Source organism: Lagopus muta, chromosome 1 (assembly GCF_023343835.1).
Source record: "Lagopus muta isolate bLagMut1 chromosome 1, bLagMut1 primary, whole genome shotgun sequence".
Taxonomy (NCBI): domain Eukaryota; kingdom Metazoa; phylum Chordata; class Aves; order Galliformes; family Phasianidae; genus Lagopus; species Lagopus muta.
This window is the reverse complement of record NC_064433.1, coordinates 6,622,842-6,639,290: the sequence shown is the minus strand read 5'-3', so window position 1 is coordinate 6,639,290 and position 16,449 is coordinate 6,622,842. Positions and strand designations below refer to the sequence as shown.

General features: G+C 42.8%; 1 protein-coding gene across 2 annotated transcripts in view; it reads right to left on the bottom strand.

Moving 5' to 3' along the window:
* Nucleotides 1-16,449, bottom strand: part of CAMK1D (calcium/calmodulin dependent protein kinase ID) — a 250,640-nt gene that overhangs the window by 109,706 nt on the left and 124,485 nt on the right. For both annotated transcript variants that reach the window (XM_048963146.1, XM_048963135.1), the window contains exon 3: nt 9,130-9,204. In XM_048963146.1, the coding sequence (XP_048819103.1) occupies nt 9,130-9,204 (75 nt within the window). The remainder of the gene's footprint in view (nt 1-9,129; nt 9,205-16,449) is intronic.

Here is a 16,449-nt window from a genome sequence, read left to right as displayed (position 1 = left end):
ACACAGAGGAAAAAACAACTTTTAGTAACAGTATCACCATGAAAAAGAGACTTGTGAGCATCGATATTCATTTTGCATCTTGCTCCTGTACCACATTATTTCCCTTCAAAGCTTTCCACGCTGTTATGAAAGCCCTTTTCAGTTTGAAGGCGTGCAACCATTCAGTCAGAATGCCTCCATGTGGTGTCAAAAAGGGATCCTAACATCTCATAATGAATACTCATGTTGGGGTATATATGGATTTAACATTTATTATCTACCTTGCTCCAAAGCCCTTTTCTCCCAAAGCCAGCTATTTAACAGATTTTAGTGCATGCAGTAAGTGCACCACAGCGTAAATTACCAGGTACTGAGAGATGCAGAATGAAATGTGCAAGAGCAATTCAGTAACTACGCAAACATCAAGCAACCAGCGATGTAACACGTGGGCAAGGCATGAAAGGAAAGGAATCTAAATTGCCACCTGCCTGCCCCACTGAAAGAAAGAAAAGAAAGGCCCCACTGCTGCTCTCAGGGAAGCAGTGGTATTGCACAGGATTGCTGGCAGATAAATGTTACTGCTCCATGAACCACCTACACCAGGTCGAGTTATACAATAGAGGCAGAGGCAATCAAGAAGGGAGCTGCTGGGGATGTGCTTATGGAAGAGACTTGTATTGATGCTGCCAACAGTTCACTATTGTTGTAAAAAAACAATCAACTTGCATATTTTGCCTTAAAGATTTGGTGCCAGCCCTTGCTGGAGACTGGACATGAACCCAGACAAGCCTTCTGCTGCATGCAGGGCTCATACCCCTCTTTCAGCAACGTGTTTGCAGCAAGGAGGAGGAATGGCCCAGAATGAAAACCCTCAGAGAAGACTTCTTCACTGTATTCACCAAAAAACAGTCACGTATGTCTGTCTGATTTACGAGTCCTCCAAGTCTTCCCGCATCTCTCAGGAATAATGGTTTAGAACAAGGTTTATTGGGAAGTTTGGACAAACCTACTCTTTACTGACAATAACAGCTTCACAACAATAGATCACTTAAAAAAAAAAAAAAAGACATTTTCTTTGGAACGACTCACATTTCTGTAAAAGCAAACTACATTATAAAGGTGTCTATTCAAGGAAATACTTCTCCATTATCTCTTCATTCTCAAGGCTGCAGAGCACTCCCCATAAAAAGTAGCACAGTGCTTTGATTCAAAATAAAATCATTGTCACGTTGCTAATGTGTCAGAGTCCATAGTGGGATCCTTCAAACTAAGCTAAGAATAACGAGTGCAAGTTTAGGAGCAAGGACACTGGCATTCATCTACACCTCTTGAAGGTGACTGCCTGTAAATAGCTTTGGAAATCATCATGAGAAATCCTTGTAGTCCCAAAACAAAGAAGATTCTCACATTTTCGTCTCTCTGTAGGAAGGCTGCATTGATGTGCAAGGATTGCAAAAAGTCCTGCTCCTAACCAGGCTGAAGTCCTTAGACATAAATCAGTGAAAAGAAGGAATATAGTTGCTGTTCAGTGCCATTCCAGAGTTGCTATACTTGGAGAGGATGGAAAGCAGAAGCTAAAAAGTCCTGCCAGGACCACAAAAAAAAAAAAAAAGCAGAAGAAAAATCTAAGTTAAAGGCAGATAGGACCATACAGTGAGTGCATACTGTGCTTTTGGGATCATACACAGTCCACACAATCGCAGGGGTCTAGAAGTTATCTTGGAGATGACTGTGTGGTCAGTCCGTTACCATCAAATCTGCTCATTTCCTGATCTCTGCCCAATATCAATCTTCACTCTCAGCCACTGGAAAAGGAAAGATACTCCTTCAGGTCCAACACTTATGAGTATAACTCAACTGATGTAATAACCTCCAAAGAAAAAGATGTGCAGTTGATGTTGGATTAATAGTTGCCACCCAGATCCCAGGGGCATGATGCTAGTGGTCAGCAGCTTGCAAAGCTGTTGTGCGAAAGTACTGAAGTACACTGTGAGTAATTCCTTTTGCTTTTCAATGGGGTGATCTGTGTTGTTCAGTCAATACACATTTGAAGATTTCAGTGAGGACAGAAATCTTTTAAATACACCTGTTTGGAGCTGTACTGATAGACCATGTCATGACTGTATCAAGTCTTAGAAATAGGCTGAAAATGAAAGCTGTGTTGTACACAAACTCATAAAATCATGCAATCATACAATTATAGAACTTGTGTTGGAAGGTACCTTAAAGACCATCCAGTTTGAACCCGCTGCCATACGTTGGTTGCCCTCACCAGCTCCAGCTGCCCAGGGCCCATCTAACCTGGCCTTGAGCACCTCCAGGGATGGGACACCCACAGCTTCTCTGGCAGCTGTGCCAGTGCCTCAGAACACTCTGAGTAAACAATCTCCACCTACTATGTAATCTAAATCTCCCCTTTAAAACTGTTCCCAAACACTGCAAGCCCGTACATGCCCAAATAGTGAGTGTGATTTCAAAATCTAAAATCCCAGCTCTGCAGTTTGGCACACACCTACAATTTGCCCACATCAAAGGCTGTGATTAGCCCAGGATTCATTTTTCTGAGCACTTCTCCCAGAATCGTGCTTCATGCACCCAATCGTGTTATACACACTTAACCCTCTTGTTGCTGTCCCATTTCATTTTAAACTTTGCCCAGCTGAATCCACCCCTGGAGAGCTGCTCCTTGTATTTCACTCTACCCCCCGTTCACAAAACTCTTGTCCATGGAAACACCAAAAGGCTTTTTTCAATCACAGGACATAGCTAGTCCCATTTCTTCTTCCACTGCAGACTCCTGAAGGCTCTTCTGCCCACATCAGTGATGTGACCCCACAAGCAATGACAAAATGAAGTTTTGCCCAAATAGGGCCCCTAAATCTCTGCTTATCTGTGTCAAAACCCAAGCAAAGCTCCCTTGGCACTCACAGTCTCCTTCCTGGCATGCTCAGATGTGCAACAGCCTTCTTCATGATGTAGTTCATAGGCAACATTTGCTCAAAGATATATATTAAAAAAAGTAAAATTTGTGAATATTTACTTGATCAGAAACTGAGAGCAAGGGTTAGCAAGTGTTCTAACCAGTAAAACCTATGAGCCAACTGCCACGTAAATTTACCATCTCACTCTCATGCATCATGATGTGGTATCAGCAGCACGTGTTCAATCCTCCTGACACAGACTGTGTTTTCAATGGGTGTCAGGCACTAATTTGCCTCATATTAGTCGGGACTTTAGGATACAAAGAGCAGAGTTTATGGGTGCACAGCTGATCTCCCATACTGTACCACAGACCAACCAAACCCCTTGGCCAATGGTCATCAGCTCCAGGGTTCTCCTTTGCTAGAATTGTTTTTCCTGTTCCCCTTACTACCATTACTGATAATGATAACATACCATGCACGGAAAACAGTGATGTGAAGGGCTTCTCTTAGCTGCTTGGACAAGAATTTTCTGCAGCTAAAGAACCCAAATGGCTTTTCTAGATCATATAAATCCATTGTGAGTGAAGGGATATTTCAATCTGCCTTACATATAATGTTTTACAGGCAAAAAAACCCAAGTATAAAAATAAATCCCATCCAAGGAATTCAGTGCAGCAGATCTATGTTTTGCTTTAATTAGCATCCCAATGTGATAGTGGCTTTGGCATGTGAATTGCTCTTTTGTAACACCGTGTGTCCTTGCTAGACTCCTTAAGGAACCTGGCAAACAAGGCACTTCCCTCAATTGTCTCTTGTTTTTCTTGGAAGCTGAATATTTTCATTGAAATGTCACTTGCAAAGCCTGTCCATGCTCCACTGGTCTTGGAGTGTGCGTAAGCATTGAGCTTACAAAAAAAAAAAAAAAAAAACAAACAACAAAAAACAAACAAAAACCAAAAAACAAAAGCAATTCAGCATTTAATCCCAGTTTACCACTCCGCTTGCTTATTTGCAAAGCATACAGGTGAGAGGCAAAATCATGGGTGGTGTGGGTTACAGTAACAATAAAAACTTATGTAGACTTTATTGCAGGTAGGTGCATGCCTGTCCAAGCTGACTCCCAGGCCCTCGCAGGGTTACAACATGCTTATGTGTGGCAGGGGAGAGTTGATTAACAGCAGAAATGATGCACTGAAACTCTGAGCCTGCAAAATACTCTGGTGCGTGACTTACACCAGGAAGGAAGGATCTCTGTCATCTTGGCTTGTCTGTGCTAGAAGTCATTTGAATTATTTGGCAGACTTGAGATGCCAAGCTGGAAAACCCTTGAAGTAAGGTTATTAGGTTCAGTTTGTGCTGTTTGGGGCATTTCAGGAGAAGCATTCCAGGGTCTGCTGCAGGGTCTGCTCTCTGTAAAACTTGCTCTAAGCAGGGACCTCATGGCCTCAAAAAGACCTCATCTGGGGGAAATGCTCTGGCTTCCTTGGCCCATCAGGAACACAGGCTGACAGGATCTAGGTTAAACAGCCCTCCTACAGAGAACTACTATAATGTATCACAGCCAATCAAAGAGGCCACTTGTTAGGCTTTCAGTCACTGGATCTTGAAGACAAAGTTCTCAACTATACCGTATTCCTGCCTCCCTTTCTTCTCAGCTCCAAGGTTTAGTTCTGCTAGAAACACTTGTGTCCTTCTGAAACACCTCAGAAGTTAGTTCCAGCACTGCAGAGCTTCATGGGAGCATGTCCTGATGCCCTGGCATCAACGGAAATTTCTCTGGATTTGGTCAAGGTGGGTGTTTAGTTTTAACCATTACTTAGCCATGGTAATGCTAATGGTAATGGGCCTGCTGGTGTCACCTTTAGAGACTCATTACCTGCATTAGGAGTTAGAGAAATAAGACTTCCAGCCTCAGTTTAAATTGCAACCTGAAAGATGTAATTTTATTAGGAAATGCTCCATATCCATAAGGCTGTCCAGCAGCGGCGTGGATTCCCTGAGGAACATGCGTCTGGAGACCTTTAAGAACAGGCTGGATGAATTTCATAAGCTTTGGAGGTGCCTGTTAGACCTATTTCCAGCCTCTTTTCCATAAGAAGTGAGGCACATGTGGTCACTGTCTGTCAATCCCAGTTTGTCATCCTCTAGAAACTTCCGACCATTGGGTATACTGAGAATTATAGAATATCCTGAGTTGGAGGGGACCCATAAGGATACCGACTTTTGTCAGAAGATTTGATATACCAAAAATATGCAGTTCTTACATGGATGAATAGGGGAGAATATGGAAATGAACACGGTCATTGACTTTTAACATGGCCCCATATCCTTGTGGAGAGTCAATGGCAGCAGCAGTGAGAAACACATGTCCAGGGAGGTGCAGAGGACTCGTGCATAGTCTGTGGCTAATGGAGGGTGCATGCGGGTCTGTGGGAGATCAAACTTGGCCGCTTTGTGGTCTGGTGTAAACAAACTATGAAGTCAGTGATGAGCTTTGGGGATCTGCTCCGACCTGCACAGGCAGCGCCTTCTGAAACGCCATATCCAAGCAGTCCCACAACACTTAGATGGAAAATACGTGTTTATGTAAATCCATTTTTATGCATGACTTTCTGGCACACAGAGAATGAATCATCAATATCCAAAGAGGCCTTTTATGCCAGTGAAATATTAGTATCTGACAATACAAACTACAACAGAATATTTCCCTGCACTGGCAAGATAAGGTGAGGCAGATGACTTAGATAGGGTAATTCTTACCATGCAGCCCCAATAGCAACCTATAATTGCTCATTAATGATGTTCACTATCATTCGTACTATCATTCCAAGATACACTTCAATAAAACTTTCCTTTATGAAATTATTTTCCCCTGTCTTCTCTGGGGAAATCTCACCCAAAAAGAATGAAACTTCTTCACATATTTTGGTGTTTGTCTTCATTCTTGGGTTGGAATATCCTGTACTTTGGGAAAATAAATGAAGAAATCATGGGCCAGACATTTCTAAGGAATAGGGTAATGCTTTGAGACTGCACATGAAACTCTGAGCTGTCAGATTCAGATATCTCCAACTCTGGACTACGTTGCAGTAACAGGGCTGTGACAGATTGAATGGTTTTATGATGGCTCACGTACACTGTATATAAAAATCAGAGGCTGAAACAAAAGCTAGAGATCAGATTTCCACAAGAACATACCAGGAAACACACAGGACATTCACCAACAGCTACATAACCCTGGGAAATGCTCCCCGAGGGACTTGCAGGAATAAATTAAGTGTCAAGTAGACACAGACAGCCACCTCTTCACCTCCTTTTCTACAAGCTCCAGTACAGATGCTGCCACGTGTGCCTGCTCATGTCTTTGACAGAGTAAATGAGGTGCAATATCTATCCTTCGGGATAACCAGTTAACAAGCGTAGCTTTCAATGGCAGATGTACCAAAGGGTGACCACATAGGGACATGAACAGGGGTATGGAGTGATTCCAAAGACTTTCTCCCACAGTGAGGTATGGGCTGCTCAGGGGCTGTGATGTGGATTTTCCACAAACCTGCAAGGAGTGCTTTGAAGGCTGGCGATGAAAATGCTGCCCATGCAACAAAAAATCTCTCATGGCAATCATGAGTAAGTGCTCACTTAGAAAGCAACGAGTCAGGAGAAGGGCATCCGGATGTGAGATCTGCCGTGCCCACAGTACTGCTCTTTGAGGGGTGCTACTATTACCCTCTTTTCTATTTATCTAAATGTGGCTTTTGGGAACCCGCTTGATCACAATCACTTCTAAATTCATACTAAACTCAAATTTTAAATGCACATAAGGAATCTAATAATATTAAACAGGGAAGAGATTAAACAAATAGATACCTCATGCCATGCAATGCTTCAGAGGTACTGTATCAATAAGTTGATGTTATCCTGGAAAAAAGATTATCTGTGCATGCGTTCTCCCAGACAGAAACCAAGAAAGGAAGCATGCAGAATTGATTTTAAGTCTTCTGAACTTTGTGGAGATGCAGCCTTGAATCTCAACTCTTGAGAATTCAGAACAAAAAGGCAGCACAGATGCAATGTGCACAGTGATGAGGATATGCATGCTGTCCTCTTCACTTTGTCATAGCACGACCCTTTTGCAAAAGAGCAGATAATTCCCAGAAGACACCCTGTGCAGATTTCAATGCAGCACAGCCTTATTTTGATTTCCAGCAGTGAGGAGAGCTGAAAACCACAGCTTAGCACAACATGAACAGTCTTTAATAAGATAATCTAATGTGTTTTACTCCGTTGCTGAGGCTGACTGAGTGCAGGACATGCACGAGTTTTGTCACACAGGCTTTCTGCATGAGTGGGAGTTTGCACTGCTGTTTCTAGATCACACTCAAGTATGTATCCAAATTCAAATAAAATGATCCTATAGTTTTGAAGGATTCCTCATTCTGGCTGAGAAAGGCTCAGGCCCACAGCCCCGAGCATTCCAGATGGGGTCCCAGCTTCTGCCTTCAGCCAGACATTCCACCACTGTGGGCTTTGGTCCATTTACAACAGCTAAGTTCTTGGTCCTTGGGAAATCAATTGGCTCAGTTTACAAATGCAGTTATGATAAAAAGAATAATTTCCCAGTTAAGTGTTGAATTGTAAGCAAGTAGAATTTCAACAAAGGAAAATGCTGGGTGCTGCCCCTGGGATGGAGCAATGCTGCCCTGAAGTGGTCCAGCAGTTGAACTAGATGATCTTTGAAGGTCCCTTCCAACTCTCCTCTCCTCTCCTCTCCTCTCCTCTCCTCTCCTCTCCTCTCCTCTCCTCTCCTCTCCTCTCCTCTCCTCTCCTCTCCTCTCCTCTCCTCTCCTCTCCTCTCCTCTCCTCTCCTCTCCTCTCCTCTCCTCTCCTCTCCTCTCCTCTCCTCTCCTCTCCTCTCCTCTCATCTTCTCTCCGTTCCACAATAAGTTGACAGTTGGATCACTAAGATGATCTTAGTGGTATTTTTCAATGCTAACGATTCTATGATTCTGTCTGTACTAACACATTCAGTCTCACCTATGATTACAGCCCTATATTTTAGATAAGCCAATGATATGGACACAAGAAACCTGGAAAAGTGACGGATACCTCACAATAAACTAGGCAGCAATAAACAGGAGCAATACTGACTTTTCTTCTCTACAGAGATTAAACAAAAATAAGGATTTGTAAATCAACTGGTAATGAAACTAATACTTCCCACAATCCAGATGGTATGTTGAAATTTGTATGATGCTGAGGTGCCTGTGAAATCATTTTACAGCATTTTGGGCAGAAATGTAGGACTACAAACACAAACTAAAAATGTACAAGGCACTATTCTTCCCACACAACCAGCAGGACAGCTACTAATGACATCTGCTTCCCTGGATATTACCAACAGACCAGAGCCCAGCACGGTCCCCAGTGGTTTCCTGTCAGATATTTAAACCCAGATCTACCTCTGTCAGATGCTCCAAGCTCCCTACTGCACATCTGTCTTTTCACAGTATCACTTTATCCCTCTGCCCCATCTGTCTGCACTGCTCATGTTTTAGGTAATCTCATAAGGACCAGAGACAATAAGAAATTTTAACTTCATGTCATGTTTTTTTTTTAATTGATTTCAGAAAGAAAAGAGGAAAAAAGAGAAAAAAAAGAAAAAAAAACAAAGCACTATGATCATCACTTCCTCCTTGCCAGGTGGATGTGGCAAGAGGGCCAGGTCAGCTACAACACATCACATATCTGATGGGATTCTGATCTTCTTAAGCTCAGAGTAGGTAGGAAAAAGGAAGAAGAGTGGTTCTGGTGGGAGACACATGTGAAGGAATGGTGCAGTGAGATGGTCCTGCTTCTGAGACAAGCAAGATACTTTCTTGCTAATCCACCACCTATCCATTCTCTCTCACTGCAGACCAGGTCTGTTGGGTGATGGAGAACTACATGGATGGCAATTCTGTGTATTCAGAGTCATTTCTAGTCCCCTTAACAGGAAATCCCCTGTTAATTTTGGTTGATTTTGAAGACCATTGACAAAAGACTTCAGCTTCCAATTACATAACAATCCAGCCCACTACATCTGAAGTTTCGTTTTAACCACCAGCCAAAGATTTTGGGCGCAAGACAAGTACCTCAGAGTTATTCCATCTTTTGAGTTAGAAAGCAAGACTAGAACAAGAAGAGTTGGCAATTTTGACACAGAAATTTAGTCAGGTTCAGTACTTACAATTGCATGACCAAGTATAAATGGTTTGGGCTCTCATAGATGTCTTCCAGAGCAACTATATTCTCATGCTTGATCCTGGAAAAACATAAAACAAATAAAAGATGAAATAGTCTTTTTTTAGAAAGTGTCTGCAAAAAGGAAAGTTATTTTTAGTTAAACACTAATTGTCGGTGCTTCTATTCATCATGACAAAATACGATCTTGACTGAAGTAAATAGTCACAAACACTTTGCAGCCCAGAAAATGCTCAGTGGTTAAGTATTTGGGGCAGTAGAAGCTTAGAGCCTCTGGGTCAGATGAATGGAGATGGTTGTCTGGAGGTTGAAGTCTCACAACAGCGGCAAACCGGGTGCAGGGGGATGGAGGCAGAGTGTGGGTTGGAGGGATTTATCCCCATGCAGACAGAAGCTGGAGCACACATAGAGCAGACATGCAACAGCCCCATGAATCTTCCCACTCCAATGTCACACCAGGTCTGGACGCCCTAATTTCCCTGCAGTATTACTAAGAGCTGCATGCTTTCCATCCAAACGCTCCCACTATATTCATGAATTCTTTACGCCCTCATGATACGGACTAATAAATCCTTGAAATCATCACTACAAAGAACTGCCTCAGTCTCCATAGTGCTGCTTTCTTCTCACTCTGAACACAGTTACATAAACACAGAGTTTCTGAAAAGTGACTGCATTTGGTGATCTGCCATGTGGATTTTCTGTGTCTCCTAAGGGGTGAGCCTGCTCTCACACTTCTCCTCCCCAGGGATGGGAACAGGCAGATTGTGCAATGACATAAACCTCACTTTGAAAGGAAACCAGATTTCATACAGCACAGCAGGTGGCTGGAGGGCATGGATCATTCCCACCAAGCCTCCAGGACCAGGTTTGTCAAAATGCTGTCTTTAAAGACAAAAATCATCTCTATAAACACACATCTAATTAACTACTTAGAGCAATGCCTCTCTGGGTTTGCTACTTAAAAAATAATTTCCAAAAGATACATTTAACTTGTGCAAACTCTAAAGAGACAACAGTACAACCCCAGGGGCAGAATATTAATTACAGCAATTATAGACAATTGTTTTAAGAGCAAGAGGAAGCTGGGAAATGCCATGCACAGACTTCTCATCGAACAACACACAGACACATTCAGAAAGTAAAAGTGTATTATCAGCACATGCAGAGCTCTCTACAAGTCTCAAGGTTTGAGTAGATTAATTAGGATGCTTAATTATTTGTCAAGATCTCATCCTCAGCATTCCCAAGTGTCCCAATGCCTGTGTGATGATGACGAGAGCAGAAGGTCCCATGCACATGGCAGGGTCATTCCCCTAGGAACAGAGACTAATCCAATTTCCTCTGAGTTCACTAGATAAATTATGACTGACCTGAATTTACACCCATAATCAGCCATCAAAAGGTGCATTCATATAAGGACCTTCACGCAGAGGAAATTTTACATGAACAATAAGTGAGCTCAAATGCAATGCACTACAGGAGGTCAGAGCAACAGATAACGTGAGTAGGCTCTTCACTTGAAGGTACTCTAGAATTTCAATGGCATTTCAAGCGAATAGTCACTTCTAATGGAAATTATTCATCGTTTATGTACATTCTCCTTTATGCACAAGCACATTTGTGCAAATGGTACCATCATAATCAAGAAAGTAGCAATAACATAAATAGTGATACAGGTTTAAAGCCTGCAACGTAGTCTACGTTACATTTTTCACTGTGTGCAAATTAATACTTTGTATTTTTATTTTTTAGATTTTGAGAATGTCATTTTAATTTTATTTGTATGCTGATCTTTGAACATGAACACTAGGAATTTCTCAGTGAAAGACAGGGGAAGTGGAAAGAAAGTAGATGAAGGAGCAAGAAAGGGGATGTGAAACCCAACAGGGAAAGAAGGTAGGAGATGCTGAATCAATCCATAGGGATGAAGGTATTTGGAAAAAGGTGTCCTGGGAAGTGACACCTGCAAACCACTGCTACCGAGGTGCTGGTGCATTGGAGGAGATGGCTGTGATAGAAGGAGACATTCTCTGATTCTATGATTCACTTCTGCTCTGGCTCAGCCTCCTCACAGCAAGGCATTCAACTTGGCAATGCAGAGTGCTTAACATCTCTGCCAATGCTGCTAACCAGTTTGGCTTGCATCTACTTCCAGTTTGGCTTTTGGGACCATTATTTCTATCAGGAAAAAAAGAGGTGCCTATATACATGAACTGATTTTTTGGATATTCCTGTGGGGAGCCAGGAGTTGGACTCAATTATCCTTATGGGTCCCTTTCCATAACTTGGGATACTCTATGATTCTAGGTTTCCATGCTCAGAGTGGATCTCAACTGATGGGCTATTTAAAGGGAAATCAAATCCAAAAGTAAAAGAAAAAATCATAATGCTCATTAGAGATAGCTTGGGTGGAAGCCTATGGGTTCAATCGAGGTGCAGGTTCTGCAGGTGAACCCGAAAAGCCGTGTGCTTCCCAGCAGAAGTCACTGCAGCTAGCAGCTGTGCTGAGATGTACTCAACCTGCAGAAATTCATGTGCTCCTTCTCCTACTTTAAAGCATGGAAGAGCAATCACCAAGAGATCTAGTGAAAAATAATGAAAGCTTCCTGACTGAATGCTGTTCAATAATGCTTTGAGATTGAGGGGACTGAGCTGTTTTTCTGTAGTCCCATGGGAAAAGGAAGCAGATTCCTCAAAACCACATTAGGGTAGCATCCTAACCAATGGGCCATATTATTCCAGACCCCTCTCCTAGAGGGACAGAGGCACTGCATTGACAACAGCTTTGGTGAATTGTTTCCCAGTTTTAAAGAAGTCCCAAAAGTAAACATGAAAACCTGGGCTTGGTTGAAGTATTTGAAATCAGTTTACATAAATTCTTAAAACAAGGAAACATCCAGCTACGGACATCTCCCTTTTAAACTGCCCTTCATCACACTTGATGCTTTCCCAGATTCAGTCTCTCCTTGCTGGCAAATCCCAGGGCTGCTTCCACCTTCTATGCCTCGCCGTGTCCCCATTTCTCCATTTGTGACACAAAAGGAAGGTGCCACCTCACAGCACTGTTGCTATGTTCATTGTCAGAAACACTCTGACGCCATTTAGTTTCTGGGATTGTTCCTTCTGGAGAAGAGGAGGCTCAGGGGAGACCTTATTGCTCTCTGTAACTGCCTGAAAGGAGGTCATAGAGAGGTGGCTGTCAGCCTCTGCTCCCAGGTAACAGTGATAGAAAGAGAGAAAATGGTGTTCATTTGCACCAGGAGAGGTTCAGGTCGGATGTTAGGAAAAATTTCTTCTCAGAAAGAGTGGTAAGGGGTCAAAGTAAAGGAAAATACATCTTGAAGTGAGAATCAGGGAAATTTAAGTATTAAAAAAACACGAAGTGTATTAATCCTAGCAAGAAACTATGAAAAGAATGAATGGATTCATCCAAATCACAGCATCACTTGTTTAAAAGCTGTGCAAACAAATGCATGCCACAAGTAAAATGCAGATGTAACCAAGTGAAATTATAGAATTTCCCCTCTGGCCTTTCCAGTGTCTCATAAGCTTCTACAGAGGTGTCAGCAACACAAAGGAACAGAGACACTGCTGTACCCAAGCAATGTAACACGTAAACTAATGATCTATAAATTATAGATTAGATAGAATATAAAGATCTGATAATAAATATGTATTGGTAATCTAATGTATAGATAAAAATTTAATAATCGAATAGCTGTTGTGTGTAAATACAATCTAATGAAGTATAGCATATATAAACCAATAATCTAGTTTCCAGGTAAGATGCTGGGGAGCAAACTGGGCCAGGCAACTGAGGACTGTGTGTGACTTTTCCAAGCATAGCAGCTGTGCAAACAAGGGCCTGCACAGAGCGTTTGATCTGCTGCATAGCATCAAGCATGGATAGGTTGCCTTTGTCTGCTGTAGAGCTGTTGTGCAAGAGCCTTGGTTGGGGACTCATCATTGTTCCCTGCCTGCTACAGCATCCAGTGCTGCTGAAAACACAGAACTGTTGTTCTGTGAAGGAGCAGAAACCTGTCCACAAAACAAGATCTGACTTGACCAGGAGTGGCATTTGGCCCTGTAAGACCATTCCCATGTTTCCCATGACCACACTAAACTGGGTGTTCTGTGGCGATGGAGCAGTGATGAGTTTATGGTGTGGAGCTCCATTGGTGTGAAAAACCACCCTTAGGACTTGGTAGAAAGCCAACACTTTCTGCCCACTGCCACTAGAAGGGCGGAAGTCCCACAGGGTTAGAACTAGTCCCATTGGGTAAAGATCACTTCCATATTCACCAGTAAATAAATTAATAAAATATATGGGTTTGGACTGAAGATTGCTATGAAGAATCAAAGGATTAAAATATGGACACTGATGTACAATAGGGAAAGCTGAATCCTTTTGTGACTGAGCTTCCTGTACATCTCTGCTGGCTCCCCATCATCCCAAAGCCCAGGAAGATCAGAGTAAACTGGTTGCATATTCGTGTGGATCATTAATTAGAGGGGCAGCGTGGATGAAAGCAGAGGACCTGTTAGCTGCTGAGCAGGCAGGACAGCATGCTAAAACTCCAAACTGCAAAGGCACGCTATAAACTATGGCTGAATCACTCATACTAGCATCTATCATATGTAACACTGAAAATGATGATCAGCTAGAAGAATACAGTACATAAACCCTGGACAAACATGAGAGCCTTTTAAGTAGGACAGGTTCCCTACGTAACAACTCTTTTTGACTCAGAGCATTACAGTTCCAAGCCATGACATTTAATGTTGCACCTCCACAAACAGCACGCGTCAGCGATAAAATGCCGCAAGAAAGCACAAATAATTTTGCAAAAGCCAAAAATAACAAACGCCCAAGTCTGTAAGGATTTATGGCTTTGTGTAATGAAACATATTTGCAAATAACGCTCAGTTATTTCCACAGGTGCCCTGCAGTGGGTTTTCCCAGCAGCACGGAGTTACAGGTCTGTCAAGTTCACCACTGGGCCAAGGGAGTCGTTTAAATAGGATGAGAGGGAATGACCTCAAGTTGTGTCAGGGAGGTTCAGGTTGGATGTTAGGAAAAACTTCTCAGGAAGAGTTGTGAGGCATTGGCACAGGCTGCCCAGAGAGGTGTGGAGTCTCTGTCGCTGGAGGGGTTCAAGAACAGGGTGGATGTGACACTGAAGGGAATGGTTTAGTAAGAAATATTGGTGGTAGGTGGATAGTTGGACTATCTTAGTGGTCTTTTTCAATCTTAGTAAGTCTAGTACTCCAAGAAATCAAGTCTCCTGCTCAGGGAGAGAGAGTCATGACTTGTGGATCATCCTCTCCATGCAAGGCCGCTCATAATTTGGACTTCTGACAATTAAACAGACATGGATGATGGGAGAAGTCAAGTCTCTAGCTCTGTTCCCTCCTTTTCTTATCCCACAACCCCCAAACATCCTCCAAGGTGGGTATTTTGCAGATGGATATTCCCCATATAGCTGCACTGATATTCGCATGAGCAGAGTTCAGCATGACACTTCTCCCATCGTCCAGGTTTCCCACCCACATGGACTTTCTGGTGTGAAAAGAAGAAACGTAAGCTCCAGTCCAGGCTTTTTCATATAACTGATATTCACCAGGTCTCTCTCTTCCACAGATTCTCTGGTATCTTATAAAAGGTGTCTTTATAGCAGCCCTTCTCCCTCAAACAGGATGCAAACTTTTCTTCACGATGATTTCAGTCCACTCAATCTTTAATAGCACCATTGCTTGGTCTGAAAACAGTCTATGGAAAGCACAACACAGTGACTTCAACCACCCATGAGAGGTGGCCCCAATATCTGCTTTTCAACCCTACAGCATCTAGATTACTATGTGGTGTCTTTTTTTTTTTTTTTTAAAGCTGTATTCTTAATTGTCTTATTACGAAGACCAGGAGGAGTTTTATTGGATTCAGTATTGAATATTCTCTTGCATTAAAAATGAAAGAGAGCTTGTAGTTATGGGCAGAAATATAGGAATTCTGCTCACTGTGTCTCTCAGACAGATGGCATTTTTGACCTCTTCTGATCTCCCTCCACAACAAAACCTTTTGTTCTCACAAGCATTGCCCACCTTGCCTTGCTGGATCTAATGACTAGGCAAAGGAGAGCTAATTCCAGCTCAAAGCCAGATGGTTCCATCCCCATATGCTGAATGCCTGGCCAGATCAACTAAACCTTTGACTGGAAGGCCAAAGAGTTTAACTTAGAGGACACCTGTGGTCTCCAAACCACAGCCTGCTCACAACACACGGAAGAAATTAATATTTTTCACTATTATCTTTAAGATGTCTGTGCTTGTGTGGGATTAACTGAAGACAGAAACTGTTACCATACAGTCCTGTCTGCTTTAGAAACTCTGCAAAAAGAGAATGATCCTGGATGCCTTGGAAGATGGAACTCAAAGGCAATATGGTGGGATCAATCTGTACATAAACCTGCCCTCCGTCATGACTGAAGATGAGATTGTGATAAAAAGCCCCAGTGCTGGTAGGAAGCAGCCAGCAGCCCAGGCATTCAGAGGAAGCACGGGCAGCCAAAATTCAGGAAACAAATGCCCACCAAAAAGCCCCTTCCTACTGGCCTTAGAGCATGGTGACAATTTTCAAACTAGTTTTTCAAATTGACTAGTTTAAGTAGTTTAACTATTTCACAGTTTTACACCTCCGTTTGGGCTGAATTTTTCTGTATGCCAATAAATGAGCCTCAGTGCTGTGTGTGTGTAAACAGTGCTGAGTATTTCTGGTGCCTATGGAGGTGCCTATCACAGGGCTTGCATGAGGACATCACTCAATGAACAGAGGAGGGAGGGTGGGCATGCAGCAGGCCCTTCTTGCCCAGTGCTCCACTTCTCTCCTCTCAAGTGCTACAACATACCTCATGTGTTTTCACTGTGATAATGTCAGCGTGGAGACACTTCACAGCTGGAAACCTGAGCTGTGTAATTCAGCAGCTGCAGCACTGGCTGTGACAAAACCCACCCACGTGTACCTCATCACTTCTAATCTGTGCCCTGCCTCATGTCGCACTCCCTCACTGTAATCCTTCTTCTATTTTCTCCTGATCCTGTGAGCAGAGAATGGTCTGGATTCTTTACTGCCCAAGGCATCTGCTGATGCTTTTCACGGTGGCATCCTTCTTCCTGCAGGGTGCTTTGCAGTGCAGCTTGAAGGAAAGGGACTTTTTACTCAGCTCAAAAAATAGCTTGTTTATCTTCTGGGGAGAGAGTTGTATGAACCTCCCAAGGCCTACAGCACATGTATTTTCATTTTGGAGAC